At 37.4% G+C, this 25,910-nt stretch overlaps 1 protein-coding gene across 2 annotated transcripts in view; it reads left to right on the top strand.

Moving 5' to 3' along the window:
• Positions 1–22,564, top strand: part of CWC27 (CWC27 spliceosome associated cyclophilin) — a 104,024-nt gene extending 81,460 nt beyond the window's left edge. For both annotated transcript variants that reach the window (XM_026717199.2, XM_026717192.2), the window contains exons 13-14: positions 1,571–1,674; positions 21,373–22,564. In XM_026717199.2, coding sequence (XP_026572984.1) covers positions 1,571–1,674; positions 21,373–21,535 — 267 coding nt within the window. In that variant the 3' untranslated portion in view covers positions 21,536–22,564. The remainder of the gene's footprint in view (positions 1–1,570; positions 1,675–21,372) is intronic.
• Positions 22,565–25,910: the final 3,346 nt, after the last annotated feature.

The raw sequence follows: 25,910 nt of genomic DNA, 5'->3' as shown, positions 1-25,910 counted from the left end.
CAGTAGGCAAATATATGAAAACTTCTTTTCTTAGTTACAGATACTTTACAACTTACTTGTACCTGATTCAACACATGCTGCTGTTTATAGAGGAGAATATTTCATCAGACTAATAAATAAGCCATTGACAAACTCTCTCTGTTGGTATGTCCAACCTCTATGATAGGTCCATAGACACAGTCTCCAACAACCGCTGAATCCTCTGCGGACTTTCTGTAGTATGGTGAACAGATGCAGATATATATAGTAGTTAAATCCTACATATTGGATTTTTGTACACTTAATATGATTGTCGTTGGATGCTTTGTCACCAAGTACCAACTGCATTTCTTTTAAGATTTTTGCACATTGATAGCAATCACCAAGAAAACAAGGTGCTATTTATTTTTATTTTTATAATTATCACTATTTTGTCAGTTTAGTGATGTGCCAGTCTTTTAGGAATCAAGCAGGAATGCAGTTTTTCTCGCTGGGGAGGTCAGTAATGTCACACTAAAGTCATTCTGCCAGTGCTATTCATCTTTTCTGACAATATGTGGCCAGAGTATTTTAAATAATTGCAGTGGATAAGTTCTTTATGATTAGTACCTGTATACATTGATTGAATGAAATGATTATTCCTTTTGGAACATAATCAGGTGTTCCCTACCAACATAATTCAATGGGCAAATAATTCTGTCATAAATGATTTTGGGGGGGAACATTCCATTACTTAAAGATGTATACAAACCTAAGCTACACCGTATAGTATGTTTGTATTGTAAGGTATAGTTATAAGAAAACTATATAATCCTGTATAGACAGTGAACCTCTATGTGGCCTCAACGACGTTCATTGGAACTACATTCATTGAAGAATAATAGAGAAAAATTTATTTGATAAAATAAATACATTAAAAAATATAGTTCAGTATTTTTTTCAAAAATACAACACTTTACAAATTTTGTATTGTGAACACTAATACTAAGTAAGGCACAAAGTCTGTGTAGATTCTTAGTCATCCAGGTCATGGTTGTTCCAAAGGTGCTTTTTCAAAAGGCAACTGGACTTTTTTTTGTTTTTCCTTGAAGCTGTTTTGCTCCTCATCCAAGAAGCTTGTTTAGTTCTGACTGAATGGTGGAGAATGGAAGGATTTATATTCCTCATAGTCATCTGGTTGTTAGCACTCTTTCTGAGAGTCATTGAGGCCACTTGAAGGTTTATGTGTGCCGTCAGGGTCACCTGGATAGTACAAATGGGTGTGGAACCTTTTTGGAACTGCTGAAAGGACTTGTTGTAAACAGGAATTTGTGGTGTTGTATAACTCTCCCTCTGTTGAGAGAAGGCTGTTCTATATTAATGTAGACAGCCTCTTTGACCCCTCTTTCAAACCTGGTTGTATAAATTATATATAATTATATAAATATAAATCCTTCCATTCTTCACTCAGTTAGAACTAAAGAAGCTTCTTGGATGAGTAACAAAATATTTTCAAGGAGGAACAAAGAAAATCCAGTTGCCTTTTGAAAGAGCACCTTTGTGTAAGGCACAGTGTATAGGGCTTGTGCTAAGCATCATATTTCAATTTCAGACACTGGCATTACTGGATCGATTCAAATCAAAGCTAAACCAGGCAATATCAGAAACACCTGAAGATGAAGTACCTGAACCTGAAGTGGAGAACGATGAAGGATGGTGAGAAACTTATGAATTCAAAATAACCTTTAAGTATAAAATACGGAATAGAATTTTTTCCCCAAAATATCTTCAGGGTTTTAATTTTCTCCTGAATAACCCTAGCCTAATCATAAACAAATTTGTTTTATACAAGGATATTTTTCCTTAACAAAAAGAAAAAACTCCTCTGCTAAGGGATAGATTTCATCTCTACCTCCACTCTCAATAAACCTAAATAAGATTGCCATTCCCTTACTACAATTCCTTAATAGAATAGAAAAAACTAACTTTCCTGCATCAGAACTAGTGAAGCTTCTAAGCAAGTTTACCCTTCACACACTCCAATTAACTGTTACAAACTTAATCATACAAGTTGAATGATAAGGTTAAAATCTATCTTCTCCCAGTGGACTCCAGCAGAAACCAGGAGTCTGTGAATTCTAGTCCTTGCTTAGGCACAAAGCCAACTGGGTGACTTGAACAACTGAATCATTTCTTTGCTCGCTTTGAAGCGGAGACATCAGAGACAAATAAAATACAACTACCAGCCAATTGTAGCCCAAATCTCATTCTGGAGGAACAGGAAGTGAGGAGCATTCTGAGGGCTGTGGACCCTAGAAAGGCTGCCGGTCCTGACAGTATCTCTGGCTGAGTGCTTAAAGACTGTGCTGATCAGTTGGCTGGAGTCTTTACCAGGATCTGCAATAGATCTTTATCCCAGTCCACTATTCCATCTTGTTTGAAGGCTTCCACCATTGTTCCGCTGCCAAAGAAGTTCCTTATCAATAACCTCAATGATTACAGACAGTGGCACTCACTCCTGTCATCATGAAGTGCTTTGAGAAATTGGTCTGCCGACACATCATTTCTGGTCTTCCACAAACATTTGATAAACACCAGTTTGCTTGCAAAAAAATAGATCTACAGTGGACACTATAGCCATCACTCTTTACACTGCTCTGACTCATCTAGAACTGGGGGGGTGGGCTATGTGAGGATACTTTTTGTGGATTTTAGTTCCGCGTTTAACACAATTCTTCCACATAGACGACTGTCTCAACTTCTGGACCTTGGGCTTTCTAATTCAATCTGCCTTTGGATTATGGATTTCCTATCTGGCCCCTCATAGAGGGTCAGATTAGGTAATCATACTCTTCAGCCCTTATTCTTAATACTGGTATACCACAGGGTTGTGTGTTGAGTCCCTTACTCTATACTGTTTATGTGCATGACTGCATTCCCACTCATGCTAGTAATACTATTGCTAAATTTGCAGATGATACAACAGTGGTGGGACTTATCTCCGGGGGGGATGAATCTGCCTACTGAGATGAGGTTGACCAGTTGCTTTCGTGGTGTGGAGACAATAATTTGGTCCTCAACACCAATAAGACCAAGGAGCTTATAGTGGATTTTAGAAGGAACAGATCAGACATCCAGCCCTTACTTATCAATGGAGACCGAGTGGAGCAAATGGGCAGTTTTAAATTTCTAAAAGAGAACCTGACCTGGAGTGCCCACATTGCAGCCCTGGTCAAAAGGGCCCAGCAGAGATTATAGTACCTGAGACTTCTTAGAAAACAACAACTGAATGAGAAACTGCTGGTGACCTCCTACCACTGTACCATAGAGAGCATTTTAACATACTGCACCTCTGTATAGTTTGCCAGTTGCACAGTGGCAGATAGGAAAGCACTCCAGAGGGTTAATGTCATTGCCCAGAAGTTCATTGGTTGCCCTCTCCCCTCTTTGGAAGAGCATTATAGCTCCCGCTGCCTTAAGGAAGTTCAAAACATTCTCAAAGATCCATCTCATCCTGGGAACCCCTTTTTTGAACTATTACCATCTGGCAGATGGTACAGAAGAATAAAAACAAGCACAAATAGGCTGAAAAACAGCTTCTATCCCAGGGCAGTAGCTCTTTTGAATTCTGCTGTATAGCGCAGTATTGATGTGGTGTTGGGGGTTTCCGGTTCAATGTGTGGACGGTGAAGGATGTGTGTTTGTGTTTATTGCCATGGTCATGATGTGCACTGAAGATGGTGTTTGATTTCGTTGTACAAGGTGCAATGGCAATAAAGTAAACTAAAGTAAACTTGTGCTTGTCATTTTTTTTTCAGCCTAGAAGGCAAGCCAATTCTGAAAATACTGCCATGAAAGCAGTAGTCAAGGCTAGTGCGCCCAGGCACCCCTCCCACACACCCATCCATACACACATCACTACCAGTAACAATAGCGCCATCCCTCCTCCAGGTAAAATTGTGTATATCAGACCCAGACCATGGTTTATTTTCAAGAATATAGTAAGCCTAAAATAGGACAGGGACTCTTTTTCTGTTTGAGAGACATGATGCATTATAGAAAATATAGGAATTGGGAGTGCTTCCCATCAGTGGGTGAGATCATTTCTTTTTGTTTCCTTAAAAAAAAATCTCCCCTCACATACACATTCGTGCACCACTCATATAGTCAATTCTCTTTCCGGCTCCACCCCCACCCCCCACCCCCAACCATTGCTGATTTCTAAGCCATAGAAGGAATATTCCAGTGGACAAGAGGAAGAAGAAAACAGACAAAGCAAGGATTCTTACCATGGGCACATTCATTTAGCAACATATTAATCCTAGGGCTTAATCAGAGTTAGCCTGCTGCTGACAACATGCATACAAATAAAAGTTTGTTTTGTATACTCCAGATTAAGTTGCTTCAGGATTGTGTCTTTTGGAATTTCACTAACCTAAAAACTGTAATAAGCATGAAGAATATTTTGGTTGAGAGATTGGTTTGGGAAGAAAAAAATATTTTTGGATTCAAATTGTTCCTCCCCCCCACCCCCCCCTTCAGTGCCCTTAACTAGGTTGAGTGGCTGGATCCAATTGTGGCAACTTTGAAGGAATTTTTTAGTGTAGACTTCCAACCCACTCCTCAAAAACTACAGCAGTATGCTTTGAGATGATTTACTGAAATTGTGTGTGCATTAGAGAGAGAGAGGAAGAGAGAGAGAGAGAGAGAGATGCATAAATTATATGATTGTAAACCATTTTGTAGGGTATGGTTGCTGCTTTTATGGAAAGTGAAATCAAGCCAGCAGGCCTTGCACAACTGTCAGGGCATGTTATCTGAAATAAAATGATTGCCTGTAAGACATTCTTTTGTGTCCACATGAGTGGCCACACATTGAGGTATAATTTTCATTTTCTGTCAAGATAGAAGCCATTATCAATTTATTATATTTTCTTTTATTTGGCAATCTTCTCTTTCTGCATTTTTGGCTGAATTGTCCTGTTGGCATAGAATACAGCAGACATTTGGGTACTTTTCAGACGTATTTGACTTCTCGGTACAAAAACATTTTTTTAAATATTACAACTCTACTGTAAACAGTGTGTATGGTGTTTGATAATTACTACCAGACATTACTATTTTACAAGGCATTTGAGGAAACATTGTGAACAGATCTAAAGCAAATTTGATAGGGTAGAGTTTCATTCTAAAGCTTAAAATCTCTTGTTGGGACATACCACTGTCATCTGAAACTCAACAGTGCTTCTGTCTGCTTGTCTCCACATAACGGCGATACAATGTAAAATGCATATAAAACACAGGTCATAAATGCCAATGTGACATTTGTAGGACTGTTGATGGAGCCCTGTGAAAACCTATATGACCCTCTGCTACATGACACCTCTGGATTTGGCACAGCAATGGCATTTACACCATTTACTCATCATTTCTTGGCATTGGCTGACACTGAGGTGTCTAATGCTGATAAGTATAACAACAGCTAGTTTCATGACCATTATTAACAAGGTGCTCATGACACCTTCGGATTTCATTCATTTTTTAAAAAAAAATGTTTATAGCTTCAGTTATCCTCCTTTAATGTAAAGAGTTGCTTAATTTCTCAAAGAATTTTTAATGAAGGCATTTGCTCATTCACTGATGCTTAGCATATTTCCTGAAGGAGTATTGATTTAAGAGGTTTACATACAGATATAAGGACCTTGGAGTCCTAGTGGATGATCACTTTAACATGAGCCAGCATTATGCGGCAGCAGTCAAAAAAGCTAGTAAATCCATGGTTGTATAAACAGACATAGAATCAAAATCACATGAAATATTAGTACCTGGAAATACGGCTGGCATGGTTAATTGGCAGCGATATTATAAGTGCAGGACTATTTGGTAAAGAGTGCTTATGGGGACTATTGAAGGCTAATTTTTTAACCTCTGTTTCTAGTAACACCAATATCTGAAATGGAAATCTTACCACCTCTTAATGGTATTCCTGGATGATGATTTGATCCCACAGAATGTATTAAGGAACACTGAACATTGAGGCCGAGCTTAGCTGTACAAATTCAGATCTCTTGTGTTAGACGTAATCAAAGGATGTGCCTTGCAACATGCATTTCAGAATGGCAATAACTTTTTTCCTAAAAAGGGAAGAAATGGCTCTCAGTCTTTCCACTATTAACAAAAAACAACTATGAAGCAGAAAGCAGTTTAGTCTTGTGCCTTTTCTACTGCATCTTGTATCACTGGCATCATACAATCAATCAGAATAGAGCTGGAAGGGACTTCAGAGATCTTCTAGTCAAGCAGGAGATCCTATACCATTTCAGATAGGTAGCTGTCCAGTCTTTTCTTAAAAACCTCCAGCACCCACAACTGTTCCAGTTGTCCTCTCTGTTCAGAAGTTTCTCCTTAACCCCAAGTTGCTTCTCTCCTTGATTAGTTTCCATCCATTGTTTCTTGTCTTGCCTTCTGGTGCTTTAGAAAATAAATTGACCCCCTCATCTTTGTGGTCAAATAGTGAAGTAGTGCTAGCGTGTCATCTCTAGTCCTTTTCCCTAGACTAGCCATACCAAATTCTTGCAACTGTTCTTGGTATATTTTTGTCTCCAGGCGTTCAGTCACCTTAGTTGCTCTTCTTTGAACTTTCCCCCAAAAATCTCAACATCTTTTTTGTAATGTGGTGACCAAAACTGGATGCAGTAATTTCAGCGCCTGCCTTTCAGGGTAGGTCAAATCAGGAAATAGGAAATCTTTAAAAAAAATACCAGAACTCTGTAGATACAGGCTATAGTAACAGAATCTTGAAAGCCTGACATGATTTTCCCTCCCTCCCTCTTATACCAGAGAGTTAAAATGGAATCACTTTAAGCTTCCCTTTAGTATGTTCTACTTCCAAGCTTAAATCATGCTTTATTTATTTATTTTTCTATTTTACTTATTTTATTTGGTTTGACAATTGCTTACAAGATAATAGGTATAAGTAAAAACATAGTTATGAATACATATAAGAAAAATAAAAGAAACAATAGGACAGGGACGGTAGGCACGTTGGTGCGCTTATGCACGTCCCCTACAGACCTCTTAGGGAAGGGGTGAGGTCAATAGTAGACAGTCTAAGGTTAAAGTTTTTGGGGTTTGGGGAAGAAACCACAGAGTCAGGTAGAGTATTCTAGACATTGACTACTCTGTTGCTGAAGTCGTATTTCCTGCAATTTGGTGCGGTTAACCTTGAGTTTGTATCTATTGTTTGCTTTGCTAATCGTAGCATTCTTTTTCCAGTTCTCTGTACTCATCTTGTTTCAACAATGACCTCAGAAGGAAGATAGAACACACATGCATGTACATCCATGCCTCTCACTATTATCAAATATGTTGCACACATTCACAATGCTAAGTTGGTATTTTTAGCCATGTTTGTTGAAGGAACCATGATGATCTGGTTTGTATGCAGTATAGACAAGGTCACACACCACAGTATGCCCCCCCAAAAAGAAATATTTGGCTTAGTTCAGTGGATGAGCCCAATCACTGTGTACATATATATGTGAGATAAAGAGAAGGTAGGGGGAAGATATGTGGGCTCCTTTTTGCATGTCAGTTTTCACATCAAATCAGACTTCTGGGACATGAGCTGGGGCAAAAAGACATGCTTTGGTAGCTGCAGATCCTTGCTTCTGCTTTTGACTATGTTTAGCAGAACTATATAATAAAGAGTTTAGAAATTCTACAGATCAGAAAGGTCCAGAGTTAACATATTCCAGATTGGCAAAATAAGCTTCACAATTGTCTGGTATATGGAATGAGAATGTGTATTTTTTTAAAAAGTTGCAAACAAAGATACATTCGTTAATCCAAAATATCCTAGTCTGCTATCTTGAGACTCATGAGATGAAGAATGTGGGAAGTTTTTCACAACAAATGAAATAAGAATATCATGCAGCAGGAAATAGATATCAGTTTTTTCCTTCTTTCTCAATTATAGGGAGAGAACCTACCTTTTAACCAGCATATTTTCACCTGAATTTGGCAGTTTCATGCAATTGTCTGCTAGATGATTGAACATTTTTGATTATGAGGGTTTAATTTTTCTGTTTGGACCAAGATTGAGTTTGTTTGAGAGACTGTTATATAAACATATTCCACTCTGGAAGTGATTAAGCCAGGAGTTATAAAACCATGCACAACTTGATGTTTAAAAGCATTTTCTGGCTTTTCTCATAGTGGATAGTATCAAGTTGTTAAATATCTGCATTCCAAACTTAGATGTGCTTGATTGTTGAACATATCCTAAATCATTTACATGCTAAACAACCTGCTGCTGATTAGAATAAAATGTTCCAGGGGTTGACAAATGCTCTTATAATTATGAAGTAAACTTTTAAAAGCTGCCTTGATATTGTGTTGTTAACTCTGATAGTAACTTTGTCAGAGGGTGTCAAATGAAGTGTATTCTTTCCCACTTTAGAACTTCAAATCACAAGGCATAATTTGCAATAAAATAATTGGCTCCATTACTCAAGCAATTAGTAAATTGACAATTTTTATTTTGATCTCTCTAGCATACAAGCATCACAAAATAAATTCTTAATTTCTTAAAGAGTTTGCCAATCCCAGGAGGTCACCCAGGATCTACAGGAAAGGTCCTTTCTTATGTGGTATACCATAGTAAGTCTAGTGATTAAACAATATATCACAAGTCAATTATTCAAAATTGAAGAAGTTCTCAGCTTTAGGAATCAAATGTACTTAATGGTGTGTCCAATAAGAAGGCTGAATAACATGTCACTTCAAATTGTACCATCTAACATTGCTTCAAAGAGATTCCTTCAGGCCCAAAGGGTGGAAAAACCCAGATTAGCCAACACAATTTTCAAAGACATACGTTTTTAATGGGCACCATGTGTCAGGGTAATGATGATTTAATAGCTGACCAGCTGCTGTAATGCTGTAATGATGCAATGGTAGGAATGAGTCAGCAAGGTTATTTGACTGTTACCACTTTAAGAGTCTGTATTATAAGAGAGGCCCTGTTGGGGCATATCTCTCTCTCCATGTGTTCTTCCCTGCTGTAGCTACTGATTGATTGTTTGACCTTTGGTCTAGTAAGTGTATGTATATTCTTTTGTAGAGATAAACCACTATTTATTATTACAAACCTCTGCTTGATGTTACTGCTCCTGGTTGTCTCACATCGTCATACTGTGCATACTCTGACATCTTGGTTTAATCTTTCCAGATTCTCTGGCTGGTTCTCTGGCCTCACTTATATAATGCGTAAATTGCACTAATATCCATGTGGGTTTGGTCCCATTTGTACATGTAGTTAAGTCAATTTGTTAAGTCAAGGACTACCTGTAAAAGTTGGACATATATAATCCACCTGGACATTAGTGCAACTTTATATTATATAAGTGGTTCATTTAGTGACCAGTCAAATTACCATAGCACTGAAAAAAGTGACTTAAGACCATTTTCATGCTTATGACTGTTGCTTTCTCAGAGATCAGCCAGAATTAAAACTATAGCTCCAAAGCTATTACAACAGCACATATGTATCAAATTTATATCCACTGCAATCATGAGACTCTGCAGCTTGTAGTAATTAAGTATGTATATTAAACATCTACTGTAGGAGTAAAATCATAAAATGGAATTCAAAACATGCTACTCACCATACCATCAACACAGTGAGTTGGGACTATACCAGTATTTTTTTTTTCTTGAATCAGAACATAAAATGAGTTTTCCAGCTTTAATGCTATTATGGCCTTTTCCTCTTGTAAAAAAATCAACAAAACAAAAACAACTCATCACAAACTCTCTGACTCTGAATTTTATTTTGGGTTTTTAAAATACTTTTGAGCCTTGTTGGCTGAACATGGATAATACAATGCCTGGCTGGCCAAACAGTGGAAAAGTGTATAATTTGTGTTCTGAAACAAAAGCATAGACCTTATGCAATGTAGATAACTTTGTACAAATATGCTGATGATGTGCCCAAGTCTGAGGATAGTAATGCAGTTTAATGTGAGATAATGTGATATTTAAGAGCCCCTACAGAAATATAATAATTCTTATCAGTTTTTGATAGTTGGTGTGACAAATGCATCCTTATGGTTATTCTTTTTCAAAATGGCAAATCACAACTTTGAACATGTTTAATATACAATATATATCTATAAGCTTGCCTTTTATTACGTTACTCTAGAAAAATGTATCAATATACAATGAAACTCAAAGATCATAGGAATATACTGTAGTTTTTGCAATGCACTTATCTGTAGGATTAATCTGTTAGTGTTTCCTGTATTTTAGACCAATTCCAATGGAAAAACCCCTATTTTTCACTTTGCTTTCTTAAAATGGAAGCCAAACTTAGACAAAAGTTATATTGCTCTGCAATAATATGCAAAGTTAATTAATCAGCTACATTTCTATATGAACACAATCATTAAACTCACTAATTCACTTTATTTGAATTTAATCATAGGTATAAATCTATTTCTATAATTAAGTTTATTGTTCCCTTTTCCTATAGACTAAACATAGCCAGATCTTTTATCTTTGTTTTATAAGTCTAGCATTCTAAATCTTGTGTCCACTCAGTTCAATCTTGTACATTTTGTGATTTTTCCTTTAAAGATTTAAAATCCTCAAGTATGTGTAGTTATTAATAGGTTGGAACAGAGTAACGGTTTTAATCATAAGTTTTATATTACTGTATCTGGTCAGCCTTTTTCTTTTAAAATATTTACTTAAAACATTATTATACTGTTTTTCATTATATCTGATTTCAAAATGGTATACTGTAAAAAAATATATAATTCTGCATGAAAAAGTCCAAGCTCCTTTACTTAAACCATTAAAACCACTTGAAATTCCCAGATCAATAAAATATCTTATAATTGTATTGTATAACAATGAGGTCTTCTTGTTGTTGGTTTTTTTTTTAATAATGATTGTCATGCCCTCCCCCCCCAGTTGGAGGAAAACGAACAGCTGAAAAGGAGCAGGAGAGTGACTCTGTTGGCTGTGGAGGAAACTGGGGAGGGGCAAAGTCATGCTGGGCAGACCAGGGGAGAAATAGGACAAGGGAGAAGGGGGTTCAGAGGAAGACCAAGGCCCACCCCCTCTTCATCCTAGGGCACGCAGGGAAGAACAGAGAAAAACATGGGTTGTCTGGCTTATGAGGGAGGAAAGGGCCCTGATTCCCTTCATGAGGCATACCTGGGGAGGGAGTTTAAAGGAGAGGAAGATGGGTGGGGTGGTTGTCGGAAACAATTGTTGAGTTAATCTAGTGTTGGCTGCTGTTACGTGAGTTCCTGGCATCCTCCCAACTGGTTTGATTTACTGTTGTGTTACTTCACTTCTGGAACTCCATATCTTGCCTGCCGAAGTTATTACCTTATTTTGCCTTGTTGGATTTATAATCTAAAGTTTTCCATTTACAACCTTTGGATTGGAATATCTGCAGGTTCGTGGGAGAGTTTTTTTCTCTAGATCAGAAGGTAACTGGGACATTGGGGGCAAAGTTGGAGCTAATAAAGGGACCTCTACTTATTATCTGGGTGGGTGGCCTTTGTGCCACGCCCTGGGTCATCACAAATGATTATAGCAAAAGTTAATTATTACTATCATTTGCTTATTAGAATATTTTTAATGTGATTAAACATCATCAACTTAGGAATAATGGGAGTGTAGTTCAGCCTAGACAGCTCCAGTTTACTATCCCTACTCTAGGCCAATCTTATAGAGAAGCAATTTCATTCGTCTCTTCCACGTTATGATGTAATGATTATAATATTATTGGCTGGAATATTAACATATGCAATAAGAAGCTTCCTGTACTACAATTCCAGTACAACACTGACTGCTATAAGAAGCAAAGTGTTCTTCCAGAGAGAGAAAGAGACATAGAATGTTGCATAACATGGAACTCTTCTGCCAGAGCTGTAATTTTTATTATTTAAATACATTTCATGAGTCAGAAAAAGAGTTGTTTTTCTTGCATTTTGCCCAATCTGTGTTTTTTTAAAAATGGATTTTAAAATAGACTTTTTAAAAAAAATCTAACTTTTAATATTCTAGTTGTTTATTATATGGCAAAGATGAAGCACCATGGACATCTATAACATGTATACCAATTTATGCACAAGCTAGTAATCTTAAATATTTGTTTCTGAGACAATAATAAAGGCACATTGTCTTTATAATCCTCAGGGTGAATCTAACAGATTTTTAATTGTGTGCAAGAATTGAGAGCATTCAGTGAGCATAAATGAAATATTCTAGTGTCAGACAGATGTTTTTATTACAAAGCATGCCAGCCCATAGAACCAAGTTAAGTATGAGAACTTTATAACCAGGAGGAAAAACTGTTCCAACTGGAACAGAAACAGTGCTAGTGGATTGCACCTCAACCATAACAACTCTCTTTAGAGAGAACTGGGCCATATCACAACTCTAACATTGTATAGAAACACTGCTTGAGCTCTATCAATTTTGTTCTATAAAGAATTCCTTTGGGTAGTTATAGGCATTTCTTTAAAAATGTAGACCTCAGCATCACATATCTGGGCACTTCCTTCCCCTGACATCAAGGATTTTCCAGCTTCTGATCATAAAAGCCAGAACTGGCTACACTTAATAAGATTTGAGTAAAGGTCTCACTTCTTATTAATTGTCTGGGCCTGTTTATGGAAAGCTTTGCAACCCTCTATACTAATTCTGGCATTGTTCAAGTTTTGCCAGGTTCTCTGATCGCTAAGTTGTTTGCTACCATAAGCCTGTTCAGAGCTCTTGGGCCAGTGAAACAGCATAGCTAGGGTATTAGACTAATTGAATTATTGACCTACTCCAGTCCGAAAGTCCCTGTATCTTATAAGACGTATTTTGTAACTCTGTGTACATCATTCTGCTGTCTGGGATGACATCTGGCCTTCGCATTATCATGTCTCATATCCATTTGCACTACTGGCATGTACTTTTGAAAGCACTTGATTAATCTTCTTTATCAAAACATTTGAAGTATGTTTCTGTAGCAGTTTTGGGAAATGCTTTAAATATAGTGTATGTGTGAACTGTTCCTGTAAATGATAGAACAAAGGCATCATGTCCTCTGCTTCCCCAGTGGAAATACTGGAAGCATAAATCATAATGGTTTTATATACCTCTGTCCTGATGCTGTTGCAAAACCCAGTTGCTTTTTTATGGAGCAGGGTTGTGAGTTCTGATAGCCTGCTTTTTTGTAGACACATTAATATCCCACCAGACAGATTTTTCAGAATGTTCTAAGAGCAGAATGACCAATCTGGGGCCTTTAAAATTAGGAGGGGGGATTAAACTGTGACAGCAGTTTTACAAAGTAGAATGTATATTAGCAACTAGATTTCTGCAAAGAATGAAAGTTTTGCCTTGAGAATGCTGGGTGAGTGGGATTGCCAGTTGTTTATTCCCATTCGTCATTGGGGTTGTAGCACAGTAAATGTGCATCTGTACACATGAAAACACATGCAAATTGAATTAACACTGTTGAATACTGGCATTTTGAAGCTTACTCTCAGGTTCTATTCCTGAGGATCCAGATTATTGGGGGTAATATGCTGACTCTGTAAATCTCTTAGAAAGGGCTGTAAAGCACTGTGGGCAGTATATAAGTCAAAGTCCCATTGCTATTGCTATTAAATAAAGCAATAGTCTTTCTTACCTATAAGCAGCACTGGAGAAAGGGAAAAGAGTAATGGGTTATAATCAGAGCACATATTCTGCCTTTGATCTATTTCTTTATTTTTCTTGGGATATAAAAGCATCCTAAATAAAATTTGAATTATCTATGCCTCCATTGTAATTACATTTCATTTTTTTTACTAAAACACTGAATTATAATTACAGTAGAAGTCTTGTATTGTGTATACTGAAGGTCTTGGTCCAAACTGAATCGAAGTCTGGATGAACTTTGAAGTGCAGATAAAAGTGCCAGATAAAAATATAGACAATATTATTACACTATCTAAAAACTTCGATGAAATGTTTTAATACAGAGATTTTAAAGCAATCCTATCAAAATAATCTGTTCCCCATTATGATAGAAACAAAAAAATGTGATTTTCTCCCCCGCTGAGAAGGGCATTTTACTTGCTCACATGCAGTCCTTTAAGGAGTTTTCATTGGGCTATTTGTTAACCTTGCAACTTGGAAGGCATACAAATTTGGCAGCTTGAGCAATATAAAATAGGTTGGGGAAAGGCAGGCAAAGCCACTGGTAGGCAGTCAGTAAACAAATGAATGCAGAATAGCACAGTTGCCCCTGTTGGCCACTGTGTCCAAAAGTAGGACTTCCCAGGTCTTTCTTGCAAGGTTGATGTCTTTTGCTGAGTGAGAATTAGCTACATTCTAATTGTCATGTACATGTTCATGCACTCACATTTACTTTTCTGCTCTTGTATGTGCAGTTGCCTCCTTTTTCCTACAAGGAGAAGCATTTTAAGAAGCTGTCTCCCAAATGTTGCCATCTCTTTCTGATAGTTCTCATTTTGTTGCAGTTGGCAAGAGTGGTTGCATGCCACTTGACTGCCTCTGCGTACCACCCGTTGAGAAATATTGTTCTAATAGTCTTGGAAGTCTGGAATTTATTCATCCAGTTTCATTTCTTCAGAATTAAAGAAATGTGTAACCTTCTAGAGACCTCATTTAGACCTCAAGAGATTTGTGTGCAAATTCTCTTTAGAAATTAATTTTGCTGTTTTGAGTTTGGAGGCAGTACATCCATCTTTCTTCCATTGCTCCTGCTAATTAGACTTTTTATCACAATTTTGGTTTTGGACCAAAGTCTCTCTCTCTCTCTCTCTCTCTCTCTCTCTCTCTCTCTCTCTCTCTCTCTCTCTCTCTCTCTCTCTTTCTCTCTCTCTCGTGATTGATTAAGTACTCCCACTACACTTTAAAGTACATTTTAAGATTTGCAGGTCTTGTCTCTGAAGATTATGTTTGCAATCCACCAAGTACTGCCTCTGCAGGATCTTCATTTATTTCAATGAGATTTATTTTAAACAGAGGCTGCTCTGTGCAAAGGATAGGTGGAAGAACAAAAGAAGTAAGTGCATTCATAGCAGAAGTGATGTATTACTCAGGCCCTACTCATCTAATGCCTTTTAGCCCTAATAAAATAAGTTGCATACAAAGAGCTAGATCAAGGCCTTAATTGAAATATCTTGCAGGAGGTACCAATTTAGTAATGATATTTTTCAATTTAATTTCTACAGGTGTTTGTCCAAACTGGTGCACGCTTATGTATTTTTAAACCTCTTGATTCCAATGGAAATAGAAACACATAATTTTGCATAGAAACTATGGGAAACTTTAGACGTCTTGCCATGATTTCATTTCAATATTTATTGGGGGGAAGGGGGTGTTTCATGGTTTTCTTTTTATTCAGCTTTTCTTTGCAATTTGATAGTCAACATTTTGTCAGTTGTCTCTCTGTCAATCTTGCCTTCTCGGTCCCTGCTTGTTCTTTCATTCTTTACATGTCTTCCTTGATTTATTTTTCTTCTGGGTTACTTCTGTTTCTCATTTGTCCTTCCTTTTCTTATGCCACCCACTACACTGCTGGTAATGAAAAGAATGCCAGGGAGTTCATTCTTCCAGAACAGCTAACACTTCTTTTTTAGGTAACAAAATGTTAGTTTTGATCTGTGGAATCACTTAGCTGTTTTGTCTGTCTGCCTATTTTTGCATGCTGCAGCTTTAGCGTAAATAGAAAAAGAAGTGTTGCAATCTTTTCTTCTTGTCATTTGCACTTCTAACGTTACAAATAACATTGTTTGTGCTTTTCTTGGAAATATCCAAGTTTTAAAGGCATACCTTCTCACTGACTAGTATGCTTGAGAGGCCATGGCAAAGCCAAAACCTAATTTCTGTTGCTTTCTTTATAGACAAGCCCATGCCACAATCCTAGACACAATTGACTGCCTGGCCTCAACGAAGTGCTGACAAGAACCGAAAACTAGGGAGCAGGCAGATAATATGCAGCTAGTCGTTTCTTCTGGAGATGCAGAAAGAGGCAGTCTAGCAAATATCCTGAGTGTTGGCACCCATGGACTGGTGTGGGGTGTGTGCAAAAGAAAGCCATGTTTGCAGTCCTCTGCAGGATCGTACCTCATTGGAAGCTGTCTGGATCTCTCTCATCTGACTTGTACTTTTCATTGATCTAGGGAGATTAATAAATCTCCTGTTATGCTTGGGACTTTAAATCCACACACTTCTTATATGCCAGTGATGACTAACCTAAAAGTCCTTGCGTGCCAAAAGTGCATGCGTGTCTGCACCCATAATGCAATGCGCATGCAACCCCCCCCGTGCCACATGCCGCATGCCTCTGTGCATGCACTCACGTCTCCCCATGTGTTTCCCACCCCTGCGCATGCACGGCAGATACCCAACAATCAACAGGCTGGTGAAAGGCAGGAGCGCATGCGCAGTGGACCTGACCTGAGGCGATGGCTCATGTGCCGGCAGAAGTGACTCTGCGTGCCACAGGTTCGCCATCACCGTTATATGCCATACTTGAAGAAGAGAACATTGCAGGGAAATCGGCAGAAGTCCCCCCTTCCCCATCACCACAACATTCTTAGGACCTAGATTCTATGTAAGAAATACAGCTTTAAAGTCAAAACTTTAATAAACATTTTTTAAACTTTAAGAGATCCTCTTAATATATGCATTTTGGAAGCCCTGACAAAGGCTGACATAACGTTTTAAAAGCCATCTGTTTTTTTCATTATGCCTCATTGTCAGGGTGAATCTAACATACTACATGAAATATAGAGCTGATTATTTACAATAGTCATCTTTGGTGTACTTTGCAATATAATTAATCTTGCTAAACTAATTTGATTTTAAATATGGAAGTGATTTGTAGGTTTTCTCTGTTATCTGTTGCTTTGTGTTGTTTATCCTGGCATTGCACAAGGGGCACAGTTCTAACCAGCCTTTGTTTTATGGGTGTGTCTGTTTAGGCAATGCTTATGGTTGTGTCTCCAACTTTAATATACTTTGCGGGCACAAAACCTTTCTTGTTTATTGTATGGTCTTTGTAGTTTCTGTAGAGCAGCATGTTGACTAAAGTTATGCATCCTCCTGGCACTACAGTTATCATATCATCCAAAGGCAGACAATATTGGGAGGGTGGTTGCCTTGTATACACGCCCAGGCCATGTGACAAGAAATGAAATTCTTCCCTTCCTCCTCCCTCCTTTTAAATACCTCAATATTTGGCCAAATAAGGGTATTCACTAACTCTCTTTGAGAAAGGCAGACTTCTTCTGCTAGGCTTGAAATACACAATAATACAATTAACTTGATGATGTCACTTATATATTTTTAATGTTCTGGAAGACCCAGAAGAGCTTTGGTGAGAACCAGTGGTGGGATTCAAATTGTTTTACCACCAGTTTGGTGGGCGTGGTTTGGTGGGTGTGCTTTGCCTAACGCTGGCACGCAGCTTTCTCCACAGCAGCTGAGATCTGCAGCGCCAATCAGCTGAGAGGAAACAGAAGAGAAAAGCGCAGGGGTGGGTGAAAGGGCCGATCCTGCGCTTTTCTGTTTCCTCTCAGCTGATTGTCCAGCTGATCGTTGGCTTTTTTTTTTTTAACTACCAGTTTGGCCGAAGTGGGCCGAACCAGTTGCATACCACTTAGAGAGGGCTGTAAAGCACTATAAAACGGTATATAAGTCTAAGTGCTATTGCTATACCACTGGTGAGAAGGTACCAAGTTGAGGGAGTGAGGAGACTTGGGGGCTGTTCAGATCAACAGCTTCCAGCAGTTATAACAAGTTTCAGTTAAGTTGCCTATCCCTATTGTTATGTTTAAAATAATACAGCATTGTATTTGGCCTTAGTGTTTTTCCCTTTCTAGCATTATGCTGTCTTGGTATCTTACTTTCAGCCGAGGCAAATAGGGTATTATATTTCTTGAATTATAAGAGAGTATTAATAATGAAAACCATGGTAGAATTTTTAGAGATGTCAGCTCATCTTGTCAGTGATGAGCGTGTAAAGGATTTGGGGCATATTTGGCTTTATCATTTTGGGTTGATTGTTTTGTATCAGCAGAATGTATTTTGGGATGGTTTCTTCCTCTTTTCTTTCTTCTCTTTCTTCTCTATGCCTCTGCATTATTGTACAATCTTCATTTGATTGTTCCATCAGGTAAACTACCTGTTCAGGTTCTCACTCATTTAAGAGTTGTTTAATAGGTTAGGCTAGAATCACAAACCCTTGTCTTAAAATAATTTGTCACATATATATATATATATATATATATATATATATATATATATATAATTACTGATTTTATATTTCTTATTTATATTAACATATGGAGGAGGAGCTCGGATTTTAGTTACTCTAACTATTGCTGTTAAAAGTGAAAAAGCGATGCTTATTCTAAGTTGCTAAGATTTTAGCAAGACATATTTGGGGGAAAAATACTGCAGGTAACTTCTTTGTAAATTGTTATAAGTTGTACTTCTTGAAAAGTACAAAATGGAATTTTCTAAAAATCCTAACAAAATAAAATGACTAACCTATTTTGTAACTTTCAGTTTTATGTGTTGCAAAATTGGAACATGACCTGATGTAAACTTCTGGAGATAAGCCCCAGCTGCACAGTAATGTTTCTTGAAGTTGTACAAGTTCAAAAAATAAACATATGAAATGTCAGCATACTGACAGTGGATAAATACTGTAAAAGTGCCTTAAATACTCTGAAGATATATAGAAAATCTAGATTAAAAAAAAAAGATTTTGAGCTGAGTCTTCTCAGCCCTTGTTGAAGAGGAATGTTGCTGGAATGGTTACTGCTTAATAACTAAAGATGTTACTTAGCTATGCCAGGAAAGCTTGATTCTGTAGGCTTCGTTCTTCTGTTGAAAAAGTAATGATCTCAGCAAGAGTCCTGCTTTCTGCTTTAAACAGCTGTTCATTAGGAGATAAAGCTTCCTCAAGCATGCAGTGTTACCTGCAGAGTTTTCTGTATCTGGTTGAATACCCCGTCTTAGGCTGTCCTTCTCCAACCATGTGGCTTGCAGATACCCTGTGCTCAAATTCCCCTAATGGTCGGTCATGCTGGCGAAGGAACTAGAGAGGATGAACTCAAAAGCCTGTGGTGGGTACCTAGAGTTGGGAGAGGGTACTTTAGAAGGTAATTAAAAACAGATATAGAGAGCAATTCCCTCTTCTGGTTTTTCTCTCAGATTGCAACCAACATGATGGAGGTGCCTGAATCCTTACTCAATTGGTAATTTTTTTCTTTGTGCAAGCAGTTTTGCTTTTCATGCTTATATCCCTTCATTTTAAAAACCTTGTTTGCTTGAGCCCAACTCCAGTGGAAAGATTTTTATGTATGCATATGTTTCACCTACTAATAAAACGAGAGTTTATATGTTAATTTATTCCAGGTTTTCATGCATCTTGGAGCCAAAAAAGATAGGGAATACTCCCAGCAAGCTTATAGCCTTTATATCTTTGAAACTTGATTAAGTAGAGTTAATGCAAACATGGTAAAGATGGTTACGGAAATACTTGTATTAAGAAGCAATGTTATATTTAATTTTGTATTTCTAGACTACTCAATTAATCTGGATTTATATACTCATTGTATAATTGATTGTAAGGAATGTGCTCTAGGAGGTTTCTTTACCAGCTACAGAAGTCATGGCTTTCATTGGAGCATTCATGAGAAATGATAGAACAAAGCAATGTGATTAATAAGAGAAGCTGAAAGACATTCCTAACTGGTAACAGCTTCATTATTTTTAAGGCCTTTCTGAGAGACTTGGTGTCTTGTTATGGACGTGGCAGGGAAAGGATACTGTAAAATCCCCATACCCTCCCCACTCCTGGGGGAAGGTTACTGCAAAATCCCATTCCCTCCCCACCCCACTAACCTGCTTTCTAGCTCCGTTCTCCTGTGCAGGGCAACAAAAGGAGACCCAGCTGATCAGCTGGACTCAATGGGAGGCAGACAATAGATGGGGGCGGGGCCAGTCAGAGGTGGTATTTGCCAGTTCTCCGAACTGCTTAAAATTTCCACCACCGGTTCTGCAAAACTGGTCAGAACCTGCTGAATATCATCTCTGTTCACACTAAAAGTGATTTGCAAATAACCTCTGTGGCATGATTTATGCAGCCCTGTAAACTCTGTGAAATCATCATATAAAATTTGGCCTAATATAGGCAAGTATGAGTTATAACTTCCATCATTTTGTTAAGGCTAAAGATCGACTGTGAGGAGCCAACATTTCAATGAAAATTTCTTAAATGGGATGGCAGAGACAGGCATAATTCTATGCAAATTTTTCTGTTTCCAAAATTATACAATCCTCTCCGGTAATTGAGATTTAAAGCCTGAAGGACCACCAAAATATAAACTGATGTGGGGGACAAGCATAATTATCAAAAGCCATAAAAATGTTATGGTCACAGTCTAAATGCATTTAGATTATATACATTTGAGAATTGATTGTGACTCTCTTCTCATATATATTTGCTCAGGCAGACTTGGCCCTAAGAATAAAATCAAGCGGTCTGTGGGGGAACTTGGTTGAGATCAGGGAGAGAAAGTAATGGGAGGTGAATCGGCCATTGAGTACGCAGTCATAAATAGGGCTAGATGTCAAAGCAAAACAAAACAAAACACCAACAATACTGGATGGATATTCTGAAGCCAACAAAAATGGATATGGTGGTTTTTCATAGCAATTCCAGTTAATTGCTTGGAGCTTTTAAAATGGAATCTCCATTCATTTGATCTGGACTTTAACATATTTGGCTATCTTAACCTGTGTATGTATAGTAGACCTTGCAATGCTTCTGTGCCACCTCAAGAAAGCACTTTGTAACCTAAAGGGCCACACAGGCAGCTTCTTGTCTTCAGCACCTTAGCAGGAGCCTTTTCCTTAGTAAATCCTCCGGCTACCCTTCTATAGCTGATAATGCAATTCCAGGAAAAGCCATGGCTCCTTCAAGAGATTTTGGACAGGTACTACATTCAAGAGCCTGTGCACCTGGAATATGCTGCACAACCCCAGGATAAAGGTGAAACAAATTGGATGTATTCTTAGTTGGTGTTTTGTTCTATTTATTGACAAAAGAGAGAGAGAGAGAAAGGTGGCAGCGGCAAGGTGGAAGTGTGGTTTCCAAAAGAAAAAGGAATGAAATTCCTGAGTTGTTTTTGGTAGAAATTGTTGCAGGAGACACAAGAATTCAAATGTCTAATAAGGCAACTATGTTCCTAATTTTTACTTTCATTGTTAGCAAAAAAAATTTGTAAGATCGTTTATGATGTTCTGTGTGGAAATAAATTTGCTTTCAGTATCTAAAATTTATCCAGCTACTATGTTTTTTTTTTAATCTTATAGGATGTCACATGTGCTCCACTTTGAGGAGAAAACCAGAAAAGTAAAAGATGCAAGTGTGCAAGATGAAGACACATTTGAAATTTATGATCCTCGTAACCCTGTTAATAAGAGGAGGAGGGAAGAAAGCAAAAAGATTCTGAGAGAAAAAAAGGCAAGGAGATGAAATGAGTGGTAAAACTCACCAGATTCAGCTTGGAAAAGTACATCATGCACTTTCTGTCTCTGCAGAAGTTGGTGTCCCAAAATATATCACTTACAAGGTGTGAAAAGGAATCTGGGGTCTAATTTGGAAGCAGTGCTATCACCTCTGTTTTGTGAATTCTGATGTAAAATAAGCAAGTCTTCTCAGTAAAGTCCTTAGAGTCTATTTTTAGTCATTATTGTTAATAAATAGTTCATTTTCCATACTCTGTTCCTTTTTTATATATTTGCACTGTTAAATAGAGGATTTTATATTTACAATCTTCTTGGAACACTGAAAACTTTTTCCAGAATGTAGAACAAAAGGATTTGGCATTGGAAAAATAATGTTATCACTCCTGGTAACAAACTTGGACATTTAATGCTTGTAGACTTGGAGAGAACCAGCGGAGAGTATCAGCATGCTCAGGAAAACCCCAAAATTGGAGAATAATGGCAACAACTAAAACCTTCATGGAAGTAATAGACGACAAAACAAAAGTTAAAAATATCTAGGGTGATAAAAGATTGACCATGCTCTTTTGTCAGAACTGTACTTTGAAAGAAGTGTAGGAGAGAGGCACAGAGAGTATAGGATGACCAGTACTAATTAATAGAAGAGACTATTTGTAGCTCAGGGTTGAACTGTGAGGTCCTTGCTGCTCTCTTGGTCTCACAGATGTTTCATGATGTTCACTGTGCACTGCTGATGTTACCTAGTTGGATAATAAAGATCTGCAAAAAAATAACCAGACTCAGAGAGCACCAAGGACCCTGAAGAAAGACTAGTTCTAATTACATAACTTGCAAGGCTCTTGCAACTCATTCTGTAACTGCAATTTCATTTACTGTTCTTATTTCTGATGCCAAACATAATCTGTAGTACAGTGTGTGAAAAGGATCACAATCTTCATTTACATCTGTTGTCTCATATATTTGGAATCAGTGGCTTACCGTTTTGATCTTAATCACTTTGGAAGCAAGCTTCCTCACTAATAAAAAATTTCTAATATGCATGTGTGTGCAGAAGTATTCTTGAAAAGAATCTCCTCATGTCTTCATTATTTAAACTGCAATCTATGATATTGTTAGCAATTCCACTTTAACTTCAGAACTATTTGTATGCCTTGAAATGAAGACACTGCATTAGAACAAAATTAAAGTGTAACAAAATTAATAATCTGGAAGCAAAGGACCAAGAATGGAGGAATACAAAGATTCAGCAATATTTGCATTGATGCTTCATATATTGTGAACTTTGTGAACTTTGGCATAATTAAAACAATGAGCAGCAATCCAATCAATCTCGTTCATAACAAAAGTCCAAGAAAAGTCCTTTATTAAATTCAGTTTTAAAGATGTTAAGAAATTATTGCCTAATAATTATAATACTGAATTCCTGAATTATTTATTGAATTATTAAGACTCTGAGCACATCAGAACACTTACAGTGAAAAATATGAGTGGTCTTGAGTAGTTTCTGATCATTTTAAATGAAGACTTCCAGTTTGTTGTTCTCAGTATAACTTAAAACAAATGAAGTCCAGGAGTAAGTGGGACAACTTTAATGGAGGAAGCAACCAAGGTCATTTTAAAAGCCCAATTGCAACACTGCTGATGTTGTTTTTAGAATGAGTTCAATAAGGTATAGTAACTTTATCAGGCTATGATAACTAAGTTTCTTGATAGGGTCTGACGTGTCACAAACATAAAACTGTCTCATCATGTTAATATGGCCCAAGTGGCATGGGTTAGTTTAGTGCTGAATATTGTTAAAATATGCTATATAATCTCGCTAAGATAACACACCAAAAGAATGGAGGTGTGAAGAGAGTCCTTGTAAGAGGTTGTCATTGTCCCCAGCTTACATGTGAGAGTACAGAACAGTTAACAAGCGATATGTTCTTAAATTGTCATTCACAATAAGACAAACTTCTCATGCTTCTAATTTGCTATTAAGGTGCAGTTACAACAGACTTTCTTAAAAACAGCTTTCCATCTACCACTCCACATTAATGTGTAGTTAAATTATTCTTATAAATGAAAATAGAGCACCACTGTTTATATAAAAATCCAATATCAGATTATTCTCTTCTACAGGGGGATGCTTCTGGTTCTAAATGTATCTACTTAGAGATTAACTTCATTGATACTCTTCCAAATTATAGATAGAAGATAAGGCTACCATGACTTCCTTGGCTAGCAATTAAGCAAATGAGGCCATTTTTTAAGTCACTCGATAGTGAGATGGGTGGCATATAATTTTAGTAAACAAATATTTTTGTATAAAATTTAAGATCATAGCCACACAGATCTATCTCTTTCTGGATATTGCTAGTGGGTTGGCAGGGCTGAAAGTCTAGAAGATTTATCCACAAGATTTAATAACTACTGTGAGAATGAACAGTTCTGGTGCATTAGCTGGATCATTTCTGGATTTTGTTGCTTGTTTTTTTTTATTCTCAGAAACCAACAATCCAACAGAGCAAAGTGCAAAAAATACATGTTTAGGATTAAAGGATTAACTTTCTTGCAAGCATATTTCGAGTACAGAAATGTGCAGAATCTGAACTGAAATAATCTCGCTCAAGAATTCCCCCCTTCTTATTTTCAATTATTAATTTAATTTTAGAAAGAAATGTTTACTTTTGGTTGCCACTGGAAACTTTAAGAGATCCAATATATTCCAAAATGTCAACATCCTTTGAGTGAGGAAAGGTAAGTCCATGGCAGCTTACTTTACAGGCAGATATACCCATAAAATATGTAATCCTTAGCTGACATGCACAGCCTGTCCTAAAATCTATACCAGATCTCTTTACAAGGCAACCACATTTATCAGAAGGACATCCAGGATTTATACTTTCTAAACTAGGTTTTTGTTCAGTCATTTCCCCATTTCTAAGAATCAAACTTTTAATGCCAGTACATATATTGCTATTTCAAATAGAACCAGGCTCATCTGAAAGATTTTAAAAAATAATTTTCTACTCTTAACATGATTCAGATCTCTCTCTCCCCCACCCCACAACATCATCGGCTAAAGAAAAGAAGAATTGGGGTGACCTGATAGCAGTTTTCCAGTATTTGAGGGCTACCACAAAGAAGAGGGGGTCAAATTATTCTACAAAGCACCAGAAGGCAGGACAAGAAACAACGAATGGAAACCGATTAAAGAGAGAAGCAACCTAGAATGAAGGAGAAACTTCATAACAGTGAGGACAATTAACCAGTGGAACCAGTTGCCTTCAGAAATCATGGGCACTCCATCATTGGAGGTTTTAAAGAAGAGGCTAGACAGTCACTTATCTAAAATAGTATAGGTTCTCCTGCTTGAGCAGGGGGCTAGACTAGAAGACCTCCAAGCTCCCTGCCAACTCATCATTTTCAGTGCCTTGGTTTTTGTAACATCTTCCCCAAAGACACGTTCTGGAAAACATGAAATTTTGTGCTGAAGGACGAATGCTATGTTAGTTTTTGGTATCTAAAAATCCGGAGGAGCCCGCTAGCTCCTTTTCAAACTATCCCATTTTATGAAACAGCATAAGCTTTCCTGGTTCACAAAAACTTGTGCCTTTTGTAATTGTTAGCCCGAAACGGTGCTGCTACCAGTCTTGCAATGAACAGATGAGAATTATTTCATTTGGGCTGTCCTTCTGACACAATATTTTTTTTCTGATGGAAGTCATAACAAGGACCAGGGGGTTATTTTATTTATTTTTTAAGTTCCACAAGACATTCTCTTGCTGAGGCGACCCCGTGTGCATACGAGACTGAAGACAGTAACACCCCCAAACCCCATCTGTTTCAGGGAAGCATAACTCTAAAATCTGGCAGCCTGACCAATTTCCTACTAAGTGTGGAATGAGCTCTTGCAGAAAAGCAGTCTAACAGAAGTGCATTTCAAGAGTTTCTTCTCTTGCAGCTGACAAATAATGTTTATTGGGATTCAGGGTGTAATGAACATTTACTGCATCACTTTTAGCATCACACTAGAAGCCTAAAATGTGGTCTATAATTACAGCCAGATTAGTTGGATCTGAGATGAAAAAAATATAGAACAGTTTGTAGGCTCAATTCTTGACTGTTAGAGAAAGAAATTTTTCCAGACAGCTTGGCAATTCTTAGCTTTCATGGAATGGACAGGAAGAAGTGCTGTGTGAGTGTGCGTTGTGTTGTTGGTTTTTTTCAAATGCTCATAAGGTATATTGGTACCATTTCTTACTATCTGAAATAGAAGAAAGAAAATATGTTCCAGTTTGGCAAAGGAGTCACATGCTCAAAGACTAAGTGATAAAAATGACTGCCCACTGTTTTTTATTTATTTGGTGCCCCTGAATTTTTGGCAATAGGCTGAA

This window comes from Pseudonaja textilis, chromosome 2 (genome assembly GCF_049901715.1).
Source record: "Pseudonaja textilis isolate UNSWEBS1 chromosome 2, rPseTex1.2, whole genome shotgun sequence".
Lineage (NCBI taxonomy): Eukaryota > Metazoa > Chordata > Lepidosauria > Squamata > Elapidae > Pseudonaja > Pseudonaja textilis.
Note: the sequence above shows the minus strand (reverse complement) of the source record. Positions and strands in the feature narration are given on the sequence as shown.